Consider the following 14,610-nt stretch of genomic DNA (forward strand, 5'->3'; position numbering starts at 1 on the left):
TGGCCACCTGATTGATTCTCTCAATTGTTCTTGCCCAGAGGCAGACCTGACCCTTCCTGGTTCCTATGCCTCATCTCACCTTAGTGTTGCAGCCCCTCCCTAGTTTCACGTGTCTCCCCTCTGAGTCTAAATCATCCTGTTATTCTGCGAGGTTGGCTTCCGTGGTCAGGCTGGCTCGCGTGGCCGTGTCTGCCCTGCCTCCGTTCCACCTGCCTTTGTTTCCTGTGGGGCACTGCCCTGTCTGTCTGCCTGTCAATCAAGCTGACTCCTCTCAGTGGTCCTGGGAAGATGAGGGGTTGAGGCCAAGCATCCTAACCCTGGGTTGGGCCTGGGTTCTCTTGTCCTTGAACAACAGCGGGGGTGGCTTTGGGTCTTTGGGCTCCAGCGTGAGCCTCGGGCTCTCAGTGAGATCCCTGCTGGGGCCCTGGGGTCCCCTCTCTCTGGGGGGGGGTCCCTTGTGTTTATTCCTTTGGTCCCTGTGGGGTCCTGCGCTGGCTGAGCCCAGCTTCCACCAGAATCGCCACCAGGATCAGCAAGACCACGCCCGCCAGGCCAAAGCTGATGCTGTTCTCCACAGTGTAATCCCGGGAAGCGGGGCCTGGAAGCAGAGGGCAGGGGTCACTGACAGGTGGAGACAACTGGGACAGGCCAGCCCCTAGGAGGCTGGAGCGCCTTCTCAATGGGGGGGACCTGCCCCTCCCTCTACACCCCTGTGCACACTCCCCGATGGCTGACCTGTGTGGGAGGCCGTTTCTGTGGGTGAAGGTATCACTTCTGTGGGTGGGAGGGTGATGGCAGGGCGTGTTGCTAGGAGACAGGAAGGGGTGATGGACATCTCAGGCAGCTGCTCGGCTTCTCTGGACGCCCTGCCTCCTGATTCCCGCAGGGAACCTCCCTCCATGGGGAGCACCCAGGTCCCGCCCCAGGAATACCTCCACCTTCAACACCTCAGGAGCCCTAGGTGCACGTCCCCAGGTGCCACAGCCAGTCACCTAGAGGAACCCAGGGCGGGCCCAGCTGCAAAATGCAAACCTGCATTTCATCAAACTCCAGCAGGGAGCTAGGATGTCCCCCTCCTGGCTCTCACCACCCCCCCCTGCACCTCCCTCCCGTCAGTCTCCTAGAGGACCCCAGGGCGGGCCCAGCTGCAAAATGCAAACCTGCATTTCATCAAACTCCAGCAGGGAGCTAGGATGTCCCCCTCCTGGCTCTCACCGCCCCCCCTTGCACCTCCCTCCCGTCCCCCCCTCCCAGTTCCCCCACCGGCCAGGGTTGAACTGGTCTCTTGCTGTTGAGGATGTAAATGTCACTGCCCTCCCCGTGTGCCCCACCTTTAGAGAGGCAGAGCCCCTTCCCACAGCCACCCCACAGCGCACTGCCCAGCACAGTCTGAGGAGGAGACGCCCAGGCTTTGGTCCCCCTCCCAGCCCACGTTCAGGGTGAGAGTTGAGGTCTCCAGGGGCTTCCCTGAAAGGGGCAGGGCAAGCACTGAGCCCAAGTTCCACTTTGTCTGCACCACTCACCTGGCCCTTCACTGCCCACAGCGCCCTCACCTGGCCTCTTTCTCTGCACCTCCCAGTATAGACCTTGCCCCCGACATCCACCAGAAAGGGCACAGGGAGAGGAGGACACTGGGGTGGCACCCTCTCTGCTTCCACTTGTCTGAGGGGCTGGCCACCCCTCAGAACATCCCACCACCCTCCTTACATTAGCACAGAGCAGCTGGTCCTGGCCCATGGACACACAGGGTGGGAGCCCCCTGACCTGGCCACAGACTCACAGGGCCTGGACTCTGAGCTCCCCTCACCCGGCCACTGTGCCACCCACAGTCCCCCAGCGCAGGGAGGGTCACAGGGTCAGGATGAACTAGTGGACATGTCAGGCCTGGTGGATGGGGGCCAGCCCTGGGGATTTGCTCCCACCCATGGATATCTGAGTCACAGCAGGAAAAGGAGAGGAGAGAGAAGACACATGGATTTAAAGGAAGAATTTTCCCTCCCTCCCTGCTTGCCTCCCTCCCTCCTTTCCTCCCTTCGTCTTTCCTTCCCTTCCTTCCTCTCCATGTCCTTTCTGAACCCTGACTCCAGTTCATCTCAGGGTCTACCACACCAGGTCGGTGGCAGCCTCACCCAAAAAATGCCACAAAGCACCATCCAGCCCTGGTCATGCCCCTGGACCATGCCACCTGCCCATGGAGGGCGGACCGCAGGGCACGCATTGCCTGGGCCCCACAGAGTCTGGCCAGGGAAAAGGGCAGGGCACCACCATCCTGAGGGGAAGGACTCAGGCCCCTTGAAGGGGTCTGTCCCCACCTGGTGGCTGGAAGCTCAGGCACCACCCAGCCCAGCAGGACAGCTCTGTGTCCCCTCTGGGCGTGGCTCAGGGTCCAGGCCACTGTGGTGTTCAGATGGGGCCAGATGTTAGAGCCCTGAGCCAGGGGCGAAGGCTGAGGGTCATGTGTGCAGGGCGAGGGGAGTGCCAGGACTGGGGGTGAGATGGAGAATAGGGAGCCCGAGGACAGAGACGGCGCAGGGACGGGGTGCAGGGCTCTGGGACCCACCTGAGGGTGGAGTGGGGACGTCCTCCTCTGTCACCTGCAGCTCCAGGGGCTCACTGCGCTTAGACCAGATAGGCGGGTTTTGCCAAATGTATCCTGTGCTATAGCGACAGAAATAACTCCCAGTGGTATCTTCACTCACTGAGGGGATGTGGAATCTGGCTTCTGTCCCCTGCAAACCATCTTGAGACACACTTTTCTGATCATGATATGCATCTCTTCCATCCTTCTCCAGTCGGAAGAACTTAGCCCCAGCTGGGCCCTGGCACAGGAGGGTCACAGGCCATCCCCGGGGGATCACAAGGCCTGGCTCGGCCCTGAGGGAGGGTTTGGGCAGGAGCCCTGGGAGGAAGCAGAGCAGGATCTCAGGCTCCATCATGAGGAAATCTCCAACCTCACACCTTCCTTGTTTTAAGCTGCCCCTCCCATGGTTCTTGGCAAACTTAGAGTTATGCAACTGTATCTGCAATCTAATTATAAGACATTTGCACCATCTCTTCCCCAAGAGACCACCCCGTCTGTCCCCTCCAGGAGACTGACTTTGCATTATTCCAGTGACTTCCCCAGGTGATACAAGGACCCGAGTTCGGGTGACATCCTGGGTTTTTCTCAGGGTGACAAGGAAGGTGTCAGAGCAGCCTGCGGCCTGGGTACATCTACCTCCACACGGCCACTCTCTAGGGGGACAGACAGGGCTGGGAGGGAGGCAAAGGGTGAGGATGAACAGGTCATTCCTGGGGAGAGGGATGCTGCAATCTGAGACATTGAAAATGACCTGGCCAGGGGGGAAGGCAGCTTGGAGAGATTAGGGGAGCCAATGGGGCTTCAGGGCCCCATGGGAGTCTAGAGGGGGTGGGGAGTAAAGCTCATCTCAGACCTGCTCCCAGGACCCCAACTCCTGGGCACGTCCTCTGAGCAGCACTCACTCAGGTTCCCTCTGCATTTCCCACCTTCCTCTCAGCCCATTTCCACTTCCTTGTGACCGAGCCTCCTGAAACCCCGTGTCTAAACTGGGCTGTGCAGGGGAAGAGAGGGCTTTAGCCCTGAAACAGGAAGAAGGCATCCCAGTTACTAGATCCCCATAGAGGCAGAGCTGGCCGAGCCCCAGCGCTCATTCCCTGAATCCTTCGGCCACAGCTCAGCTCCCATCTCTCCCTTTACAGATGCCTCCTTGTGCCATTGGCTCCACAAATAGGAAAACATGCTAGGATCCCTGCCTTCTTGGGGGAAGAGTAGAGGGAGCACAGGGTGAGGGGGAGTGTGCAAACCAAGGCCATGCTGTGATACTCGCCCAGGGCTGAGTGTGGGGGGCTCAGGGCTGAGTGTGGGAGGCTCAGGGCTGAGTATGGGCCGCTCAGGGCAAGGGGGGCAGAGCTGACCTCTCAGAGTCACGGAGGACAGCCCTGAGCTGAGACCAAAGGCCTAATATGAATGAGCCACGCTGAGCTGCATGAGCCCTCAGCCTGGAAGGGGGTCATGGTAGAGAGAGATCATGGTGTTTGTGAAAGTGAAAGAAAGGCTGGTTTCTGAAGGTAACTTAGCCAGAGGGTGTGAGAACAGACAGATCCAGACAAAGAGAGAGGCTGGGGGCTCATTCGAGCTGAAGATGCACCTGGAGAGGACTCTGAGGAAAAGCAATATTTTGCCTGAACATGAAACTTGTATGAAAAATTCCATAGAAAAAGGTGGACTCACACGGCTGCATGAGGATCGTCTGGACCAGGCAGAGCACTGCAAGGGAAGGTCTGGTGAGAACAACGCCCAGCTCCCAGTCCTCCCTTGGGCTGAAATCAGGGGGCCTTCCTGGAGGCAGGGGGCTCGTCCCCAATAATTTCCCAGGCTCCCTCCTCGCCATCCCCTCTGAGCACAATCCTGTTTCCTGCTCTGAGTTTGCAGACAAACCCTCACCCCCTCTTCCAATCAGGTCCTCAGTCAGAACCTGTCCCCACGTCCAGGCACCTGCTTCTAGGACTGACCCTCCCATGGTCACACTTAGGTCAGGGCCAGAGCTGAGGGGCCAGGCCCCCAGGAGGGACCATGAGTCTCCTGGGCTGGAGTCAGACTGAGCAGGGATGTAGACGCCTCCCCAGCTCCCACCCCCTCGGTCCCTGGGATGCGGTCCCTCCATCCAGGACTCACCGAGGCCCAGGAGGGTGGAGGGCCGGGGGCTCATGGCCAGCCTCTCCCAGTCTTCTCTGTCCTTGTCCACCTGGAGGAGGTGACTCTGCCTGGGTGAGGGAGGACAGGGTCCTGCAGGTCAGTGAACGTGCAGGGCGGCTTTAAAGGGACTAAGTCATATGTGTCATTTCCGTGGTTTCTCATGAAGGGAGGCAGGTGCTCCTAACCCGAAATCCAGTTTCCTCTTTTGGGTCCAGAGAGGCCTTGGTGAAACTCTATGAAAAAGTAAATTTCTAGTTTCTTCATGAAGCAGCTTCTAGTGAGGTATGTCCTAACCAGGCTAAACCCATGACCAGATGAAACCCACATGGTGTTAATTCACCAAATAGAGAGACATAGATGATAGAGAGATAGAGAGATAGACAGAAAGATAGATAGATAGATAGATAGATAGATAGATATAAATAGATCCTAGATAGATCTTGAATAGCTGGATACTCAGTTACATACATGTATAAGTTGTTACATGGATAAATACATAGATGTAAACATGGATATAAAGGTAGTTACAATGATACTTAGATACAAAAAACAGATATTGGAAACATAGATATACAGATAGTAAGATAGATAATTATATAAGTTACAGTGTTGAATAAATATTTAGACAGATACACGGAGTTATGTACATACATAGATATTTAGATACATAGTTCCATAGATAGATACATAGATACAATGATAGATACTTAGATACATAGAATCATAGACAGACAATACAGGAAGGGAAACTTAATGGCTCGCCTTCTGGCCCTCACAAGCTGACTGTCCCCCAGCCACACATTTCCTTATGCAAATGCTTCAGTTTCTCAGTGCAAAGGGGAAACCATAAAACTCTCTGACACCTCCATGCTGTCACTGGGGCAGCACAGGGAGCTGAACAAGACACTGGAAGGCTCCAAGCGCTTGTCTCTGTGCCCGGTGACCCTGGGCTGCCACCCGCACACTCCCCTGCCTCCCAGCTGCCTCTGGTTATTTCAAACTGAAAGCCCCCAAGTCCACAGGAGCAAATGCACTGAAGAAAGAGTCATGTTGTCCACACGCTGGTGGACAGGGCTTCTGGGAAGGTTGAGTTTGCACAGAACCACAGGGGTCTGGGCTGGTGGCTGCAATTCCCTCTAGATGAAGATAGGCATTTGTGGGTCCATTTAGGGCACAGAACACAGACACTGTGCCTAGGGAAGGTGGTCCTGTAGCCTCCCCCCTCACAACACTGAGTTGCATCCTGTGACCTCCCAGGGAAGGGGCCCCCCAGGAGGAGGAGACAGAGGAGAGTCAGGACCTGGAGGGAAAGGCCTGAGACTCCTCAGCTCTCAGCCCAGGGATGGCTGTGGAGGCTGCAGCTCCAGGCAGGCCCCAGGCAGAGCTGGGCCATCAGGAGGGCAATGGTGGGGAGTGGGAGGATGGAAAACTTCTGTCATAGTGTCAACAATACAGACAAGATCGTCAGAAGGGGGAGATGTGTACTATTCAGTGACATTTCCTACATTTACCATCTTGTGCAACCATTGCCTCTACCTTGTTCCAAATTATTTCCATCACCCCCAAAAGAAATGGTGTGCCCATTGAATCCATGTGCTGGGGGCTAATTCCAGCAGGTCATAAATGCAAGAAGTTCACCAAAAGGTTGATGAGTTTCTATATTCCTGGGAGAGCACAGAGCTGAGCTAGACATTGGAAGACCTGAATCATATTACCTGCTGCTAAAATAGCTGAAAGCATTTTTCCAAACCTGAAAATGTACATGTTATTAACTGCTGCTGGCCAAACAGCTGAACAGCCGAAGGCAGTTCCCCCAACCAGACAATGCCTACTGTACACTAAACCTTACCTTTGATATGTATATCTGCTTTTGCTTCAGTTTGTGTTAATAAAAAGCTAGGGGTACAGAGATTCATAGAACTTGGTTACTGAAGCTACTTCTCCTCTGGCTCCCCAAAATACCTTCCAAATTCATATTTCATGTCTAGTCTCTTTATTAATTTACTCGAAGTCCTTCTCCAGACTCCTGAACCCTTCTAGATTCAGAGAAAGACCCCAGTACCATGAAGGTCTGTCCCAGACACAGGACCAAAAGGCGTGTATATACAGAGAGATGTATGGGGCAGGATTGGCTCACACAATTCAGGAGTCTGGCAAGTGCAAAATCTGCAGGGAGGGCTGGCGGCTGGAGAACAGGGAGCTGCTATTTTAGCTCAAGCCCCAGCAAGTCTGTCCACAGCATCTGGGATCATTCCTGTTCTCTTCAGCCAATGTGAGGAGGCTCACCCACCTGATGGAGGGCAGTTAGCTCCCCCCCCCCACACACCCCATGTCTTAGAGGCCCCGGTTGGCTGAGCTGGGGATCATGTTGAAACCCAGAGCAGCGAGCTGAGATTTGATAGCCCCCAGACTATGTCTCATGCACCCAAAGAATGAAATCTCAGACGAGAAGATTGAAGCAAAAGCATGGAAACTTTATTGCAAGCAGATTCAAACTCCCTGCATGGGGAGAGGGCTCAGTCATGGTTGCCACTGAAGCCTGTGGTCTAGGGGTACATATTTGCTAGAAACCTGCTCTCCATCTCCCCCTGTGGCCACCTGATTGATTCTCTCAATTGTTCTTGCCCAGAAGCACAACTGAATCTTCCTGGTTCCTAAGCCTCATTTCACCTTACTGTAGCAGCCCCTCCCTAGTTTCACATGTCTCCCGTCTGAGTCTAAATCATTGTTATTTCTGCGCGGTTGGCTTCGTGCTCAGGCTGGCCCACGTGGCCGTGTCTGCCCTGCCTCAGCCTCCCTTTCTTTCCCCCGGACTCTGTCCTGTCTGCCTGCCTGTCAATCAAGCTGACTCCTCTCAATGGTCCGGGAAGATGAAGGTTAAGGCCAAGCATCCTAACCCCCTTAGGCCTGGGTTCTCTTGTCCTCGAACAACAGCAGGGGTGGCTCTGGGTCTCCTGGGCTCCAGCGTGAGCCTCGGGCCCTCGGTGAGGTCCCTGCTGGGCCCTGGGGTCCCCTCTCTCTGGGGGGCTCCCTGGTGTTTTCTCCTGTGGTTCTTGTGGGGACCTGGGCTGGCTGTGCCCAGCTTCCACCAGAATCGCCACCAGGATCAGCAACATCACCAGGATCAGAAACACTCCCGACATGCCCATGCGGATGCTGTTCTCCACCGTGTAATCCCAGGAGGTGTGGCCTGGAAGCAGAGGGCAGAGTCACTGACAGGTGGACACGACCCGGCCAGGCCAGGCCCTAGGAGGCTGGAGCCCACTGCCCCAGAGATCCCGAAAAGGGGACAACCCACGTTGAGGTGTAGGGGACACGCAGGCGGGGGAATGGAGGACTTCAGGGGCTCCTGTGAAGGGGGTGGGGATGCACTGAGCCCAAGTTCCACTAAGTCTGGCCGACAGACTGGGCCATTCCCCTCCAACAGCGCCCACACCTGGCCGCTTTCTCTGCCCCTCCCAGTAGAGAGGATGCCCCGAAACCGTCCCCCCCCCCACCCAGAACGGGCACAGGGAGACAGAGGACACTGGGGTAGCTCCCTCTCTGCTTCCACTTGTCTGCGGGGCTGGCCACCCCTCAGAACGTCCCACCACCCTCCCTACATTAGCACAGGGCAGCTGGTCCTGGCCCATGGACACACAGGGTGGGAGCCTCCTGACCTGGCCACAGGGTCACAGGGCCTGAACTCTGAGCTCACCTCACCCGGCCACTGTGCCACCCACAGATCCCCAGGGCAGGGAGGGTCACAGGGTCAGGATCAACTGGGTGGACACCCCCAGGCCTGGTGGATGGGGGTCACCACAGGGCTTGTGCTCCCACCCAAGGATGTCTGAGTCACAGCAGGATGTAGAGAGAGGAGAGAAGATACTCGGATTTAAAGGAAGAATTTTTCCTCCCTGCCTCCTTCCCTCCGTCCCTCCCTCTCTCCCTTCCTCCCTCTCCATGTCCTTGCTGGACCCTGACTCCAATTCTTCTCAGGGTCTGACCACACCCAGCCAGGGGCAGCCTCATCCAAAATTGCTCCAAAGCACTGTGCAGCCCTGCTCAGGGGACCCCATGGAGCACGGGACTTGCCCATGAAGGGTGGAGCCCAGGGACACATTGCCTGAGCCCCACAGAGCCCGGCCAGGGGAAAGGGCAGGGCAACACCATCCTGAGGGGAAGGACTCAGGCCCCTTGAAGGGGTCTGTCCCCACCTGGTGGCTGGAAGCTCAGGCCCCACCCATCCCAGCAGGACAGCTCTGTGTCCCCTCTGATACGGGGCTCAGGGTCCAGGCCACTGTGGTGTCCAGATGGGACCAGAGTCCAGGGCCTTGAGCCAGGGGTGAAGGATGAGGGTCATGTGTGCAGAGAGAGGGGAGCCCCAGGGCTGGGGGTGAGTAGGAGGGCAGGGAGCCTGAGGACAGAGACGGGGCTGGGACAGGGGGCAGGGCCCTGGGACCAACCTGAGGGCGGAGTGGAGACGTCCTCCTCTGTCACCTTCAGCTCCAGGGGCTCACTGGGCTCAGACCAGCTATTACGTGCTTTTTCATAGAGGCAGCGGTAACGCCCAGCAGTGTCTTCACTCACCGAGGGGAAGAGGAATCTGGCCTCTGTCCCCTGCGAACCATCTTGAGACACAATTTTCTGATCAGGGCGTACAGATCCTCCATCCTTCTCCAGGCGGAAGAGCTCAGCCCCAGCTGGGCCCCGGCACACGAAGGTCACAGGCCGTCCCTGGGGGACCACAGGGCCTGACTCGGCCCTGAGGGAGGGTTTGGGCAGGACCCCTGGGAGGAAGCAGAGCAGGATCTCAGGCTCCATCATGAGGAAATCTCCACACCTCCTGGGTTTTAAGCCTGCAGCTCAGTGGTTCTTAGCAAACTCACAGAGCTGTGCAACCCTCACCACAGCCCAATTCTACATCATTCGCACCATCCCTTCCCCAAGAGACCACCCATTCCCGCTCCAGGTAACTGAATTCTCATCACTCCAGTGACTTCCCCACGTGACACTCGGACTTGAGTTGTGGTGACATTGTGGCCTTTTCTCAGGGGGACACGGGAGGTGTTAGAGCAGCCTGGGGCCCCGGACATGTCTCCCTCCCCACAGCCACTCTCCAGGGGGACAGACAGGGCTGGGAGGGAGGCAGAGGGTGAGGATGAGCAGGTCACTCTTGGTGAGAGGGAGACAGGAGACTGAGAGGGTGTTTCTGAGTGTCCTCAGCTTGGCTCAGCCAAATGGGAGCATCCGCAATGGGCTCTAAAAAACAGTCTGATCCCACAATGCCCCGGGGTCTGTTTCTTGGTGATTCCAGGAGACACAAATGCAAAGCCCTCCCCCCAAGTCACTGCACTTAGCCCACTTCACTCCTCTTGCTGGGCCGGGTCAGCATGCAGCTGGGGAGATTGCGGGGACCAATGGGGGCTGCAGGGCCCCATGGGAAGACTAGTGGGGGTGGGAGTGGACACCAGCCCAGACCTGCTCCCAGGACCCCAGTGGTGAGGACCCCTGACTCCTGGGCACGTCCTCTGAGCAGCACTCACTCAGGTTCCCTCTGCATTTCCCACCTTCCTCTCAGCCCATTTCCACTTCCTTGTGACTGAGGCTCCTGAAACCCCAAGTGTCTAAACTGGGCTGGGCAAGGGAAGAGAGGGCTCTAGCCTTGAAACAGGAAGAAGGCATCCAAGTTACTAAATCCCTAATAGAGGCAGAGCTGGCCGAAGCCCCAGCGCTCATTCCCTCATTCCTTCAGCCACTGCTCAGCTCCCATCTCTCCCTTTACAGACGCCTCCTTGTGCCATTGGCTCCACAAATAGGAGAAACACAGGAGGGTCTCTGCCTTCTTGGGGGAAGGGTGGAGGGAGCACAGGGCTGAGGAGGAGTGTGCAAACCACAGCCATGGGCTGTGATACTCACTCAGGGCTGAGTGTGGGAGGCTGAGGGCTGAGTGTGGGAGGCTGAGGGCTGAGTGTGGGAGGCTGAGGGCTGAGGGGGGGAGGCTGAGGGCTGAGTGTGGGAGGCTGAGGGCTGAGTGTGGGAGGCTGAGGGCTGAGTGTGGGAGGCTGAGGGCTGAGTGTGGGAGGCTGAGGGCTGAGTGTGGGAGGCTGAGGGCTGAGTGTGGGAGGCTGAGGGCTGAGTGTGGGAGGCTGAGGGCTGAGTGTGGGAGGCTCAGGGGTGAGTGTGGGAGGCTGAGGGCTGAGTGTGGGAGGCTGAGGGCTGAGTGTGGGAGGCTCAGGGGTGAGTGTGGGAGGCTGAGGGCTGAGTGTGGGAGGCTGAGGGCTGAGTGTGGGAGGCTCAGGGGTGAGTGTGGGAGGCTGAGGGCTGAGTGTGGGAGGCTGAGGGCTGAGTGTGGGAGGCTCAGGGGTGAGTGTGGGAGGCTGAGGGCTGAGTGTGGGAGGCTGAGGGCTGAGTGTGGGAGGCTCAGGGGTGAGTGTGGGAGGCTGAGGGCTGAGTGTGGGAGGCTGAGGGCTGAGTGTGGGAGGCTCAGGGGTGAGTGTGGGAGGCTGAGGGCTGAGTGTGGGAGGCTGAGGGCTGAGTGTGGGAGGCTCAGGGGTGAGTGTGGGAGGCTGAGGGCTGAGTGTGGGAGGCTGAGGGCTGAGTGTGGGAGGCTCAGGGGTGAGTGTGGGAGGCTGAGGGCTGAGTGTGGGAGGCTGAGGGCTGAGTGTGGGAGGCTCAGGGGTGAGTGTGGGAGGCTGAGGGCTGAGTGTGGGAGGCTGAGGGCTGAGTGTGGGAGGCTCAGGGGTGAGTGTGGGAGGCTGAGGGCTGAGTGTGGGAGGCTGAGGGCTGAGTGTGGGAGGCTCAGGGGTGAGTGTGGGAGGCTGAGGGCTGAGTGTGGGAGGCTGAGGGCTGAGTGTGGGAGGCTCAGGGGTGAGTGTGGGAGGCTGAGGGCTGAGTGTGGGAGGCTGAGGGCTGAGTGTGGGAGGCTCAGGGGTGAGTGTGGGAGGCTGAGGGCTGAGTGTGGGAGGCTGAGGGCTGAGTGTGGGAGGCTCAGGGGTGAGTGTGGGAGGCTGAGGGCTGAGTGTGGGAGGCTGAGGGCTGAGTGTGGGAGGCTCAGGGGTGAGTGTGGGAGGCTGAGGGCTGAGTGTGGGAGGCTGAGGGCTGAGTGTGGGAGGCTCAGGGGTGAGTGTGGGAGGCTGAGGGCTGAGTGTGGGAGGCTGAGGGCTGAGTGTGGGAGGCTCAGGGGTGAGTGTGGGAGGCTGAGGGCTGAGTGTGGGAGGCTGAGGGCTGAGTGTGGTCCCAGTCTTCTCTGTCCTTGTCCACAGGGAGGAGGTGAGGGTCCTGCAGGTCAGTGAACGTGCAGGGCGGCTTTAAAAGGACCAAGTCATGTGCGTCATTTCCGTGGTTTCTCAGGAAGGGAGGCAGGTGCTACTAACCCCAAATCTAGTTTCCCCTTTTTGGGTCCAAGAGGCCTTGGTCAAAGTATATGAAAAAGTAAATTTTAATTTTTTACACAGCAGTTTCTAGCGATATACGTCCTAACCAGGCTAAACCCCTGACCAGAGCAAACCCACATGGTATTAATTCACCAGCGATAGACAGACATAGATGATACATATAGATAGATAGATCGATAGATAGATCAATAGATAGATAGATAGATAGATAGATAGATAGATAGATCCTAGATAGATCCTAGATAGCTGGGTATTCAGATACATAGATATATAAGTTATTACACAGATACACAAATTGATAGATACATAGATAAATACATAGATGCAAACATGGATATAGAGATAGTTACAAAGGTACTTAGTTACATAAATACATACTGGGCTACATCGATAGATATACATGTTGTCAGTTACATAATTATACAAATAGAGAGTTGAAGAGATATTTAGATAGATACACAGATAGTTATATAAATATATTGTTATTTCGATACATAGTTACACCAATAGATAGATACATAGATAATTAGATAGATACGTAGTTACATAGATAGATATAAAGATACAATGATAGATCCTGAGATACATAGAAACGTACATAGACCATACAGGCAGGAAAACTTAATGGCTTGTCATCTGGCCCTCACAAGCTGACTGTCCCCAAACCACACATTCCCTTATGCAAATGCATCAGTTTCTCACCTGCAAACGGGAAACCATAGACTCCCCTGACACCTCCATGCTGTTACTGGGGCAGCGCAGGGAGTGGGGGGGGGGACACAGGAAGGACTCAGCCTGCCCCCTCATGTTCTGCAGGGCAGGTGGCACCGGGCTCAGGCTCGATGCCCGTGTCTCTGTGCCCTGTGACCCTGAGCTGCCACCCGCACACTCCCCTGCCTCCCAGCTGCCTCTGGTTATTTCAAACTGAGAGCCCCCAAGTCCACAGGAGCAAATGCACTGAAGAAAGACTCATGTTGTCCACACGCTGGTGGACAGGGCTTCTGGGAAGGTTGAGTTTACACAGAACCACATGGGTCTGGGCTGGTGGCTGCATTCCCTCTGGATGAAGATAGGCATTTGTGGGTCCATTTAGGGCACAGAACACAGACACTGTGCCTAGGGAAGGTGGTCCTGTAGCCTCCCCCCTCACAACACTGAGTTGCATCCTGTGACCTCCCAGGGAAGGGGCCCCCCAGGAGGAGGAGACAGAGGAGAGTCAGGACCTGGAGGGAAAGGCCTGAGACTCCTCAGCTCCCAGCCCAGGGATGGCTGTGGAGGCTGCAGCCCCAGGCCGGCCCCAGGCAGAGCTGGGCCATCAGGAGGGCAATGGTGGGGGAGGGGAGGATGGGGAACTTCTGTCATAGTGTCAACAATACAGACAAGACCATCAGAAGGGGGAAAAGTGTACTATCCAGTGGCATTGCATCCATTCACCATCTTGTGAGCCATTGCTTCTACTTCATTTTAAAATATTTTCATCACCCCCAACCCCCCAAAAGAAATGGGGTGCCCATTGGATCAGTGCAGGTCTGTCACAGACACAGGACCAACAGGCGTGTATGTACAGAGAGATGTATGGGGCAGGATTGGCTCACACAATTCAGGAGTCTGGCAAGTGCAAAATCTGCAGGGAGGGCTGGCGGCTGGAGACCAGGGGAGCTGCTGCTGCAGCTCAAGTCCCAGCAAGTTTTCCAGCAGAATCCGGGTTCAGTGCTGTTCTCTTCAGCCCATGTGAGGAGGCCCACCCACCTGATGGAGGGCAGTTTGCTTCCCTCCCATGTCTTAGCGGCCCTGGGTGGGCTGGGCTGGGGATCATGGTGATACACAGAACAGCAAGTCCAGCATTACTTCACAGGATCAAGTCTCAGGAACCCTAAGAATAAAATCTCAGACCAGAAGATTGAAGCAAAGTCATGGAAAATTTATTGCAAACACAGTAGGACTCCCTGCATGGGGAGTGGACTCAGTCATGGTGTCCGCGGAAGCCTGTGGTCTAGGGGTATATATTTGCTACAAACCTGCTCTCTATCTCCCCCCGTGGCCACCTGATGGATTCTCTCAATTGTTCTTGCCCAGAGGCAGACCTGACCCTTCCTGGTTCCTATGCCTCAGCTCACCTTAGTGTTGCAGCCCCTCCCTAGTTGCACGTGTCTCCTCTCTGAGTCTAAAATCGTCCTGTTATTTCTGCGCGGTTGGCTTCCGTGGTTAGGCTGGCTCACGTGACAGTGTCTGCCCTGCCTCCCTTCCACCTGCCTTTGTTTCCCGTGGGGCACTGCCCTGTCTGGCTGCCTGTCAATCAAGCTGACTCCTCTCAATGGTCCTGGGAAGATGAAGGTTGAGGCCAAGCATCCTAACCCACGTGGGCCTGGGTTCTCTTGTCCTTGAACAACAGCGGGGGCGACTCTGGTCATCTGGGCTCCAGCGTGAGCTTCGGGCCCTTGGTGAGATCCTTGCTGGGGCCCTGGGGTCCCCTCTCACTGTGGGGCTCCCTTGTGTTTACTCCTGTGGTCCCTGTGG

The 14,610-nt window shown here is 56.5% G+C and overlaps 1 protein-coding gene and 1 long non-coding RNA gene across 3 annotated transcripts in view; both read right to left on the reverse strand.

Annotated features, from left to right (window-relative positions):
- Positions 1-4,830, reverse strand: part of LOC106723634 (leukocyte-associated immunoglobulin-like receptor 2) — a 14,019-nt gene extending 9,189 nt beyond the window's left edge. Inside the window, exons 1-4 of one of the 2 annotated variants that reach the window (XM_014528064.1) lie at positions 4,697-4,830; positions 4,253-4,288; positions 2,561-2,899; positions 47-598 (exon numbers count right to left, since the gene is read on the reverse strand). In XM_014528064.1, coding sequence (XP_014383550.1) covers positions 462-598; positions 2,561-2,899; positions 4,253-4,288; positions 4,697-4,730 — 546 coding nt within the window. In that variant the 5' untranslated portion in view covers positions 4,731-4,830 and the 3' untranslated portion in view covers positions 47-461. The remainder of the gene's footprint in view (positions 1-46; positions 599-2,560; positions 2,900-4,252; positions 4,289-4,696) is intronic. The other variant, XM_014528065.1, reaches the window with a different exon arrangement.
- LOC106723635 overlaps positions 1-14,530 on the reverse strand; it is a 23,719-nt gene extending 9,189 nt beyond the window's left edge. The window contains exons 1-2 of the long non-coding RNA XR_001359346.1: positions 14,178-14,530; positions 7,316-7,354 (exon numbers count right to left, since the gene is read on the reverse strand). This is a non-coding gene — a long non-coding RNA (uncharacterized LOC106723635). The remainder of the gene's footprint in view (positions 1-7,315; positions 7,355-14,177) is intronic.
- Positions 14,531-14,610: the final 80 nt, after the last annotated feature.

The sequence above is a fragment of the Myotis brandtii genome, unplaced genomic scaffold, assembly GCF_000412655.1.
Source record: "Myotis brandtii unplaced genomic scaffold, ASM41265v1 scaffold6127, whole genome shotgun sequence".
Classification (NCBI taxonomy): Eukaryota; Metazoa; Chordata; class Mammalia; order Chiroptera; family Vespertilionidae; genus Myotis; species Myotis brandtii.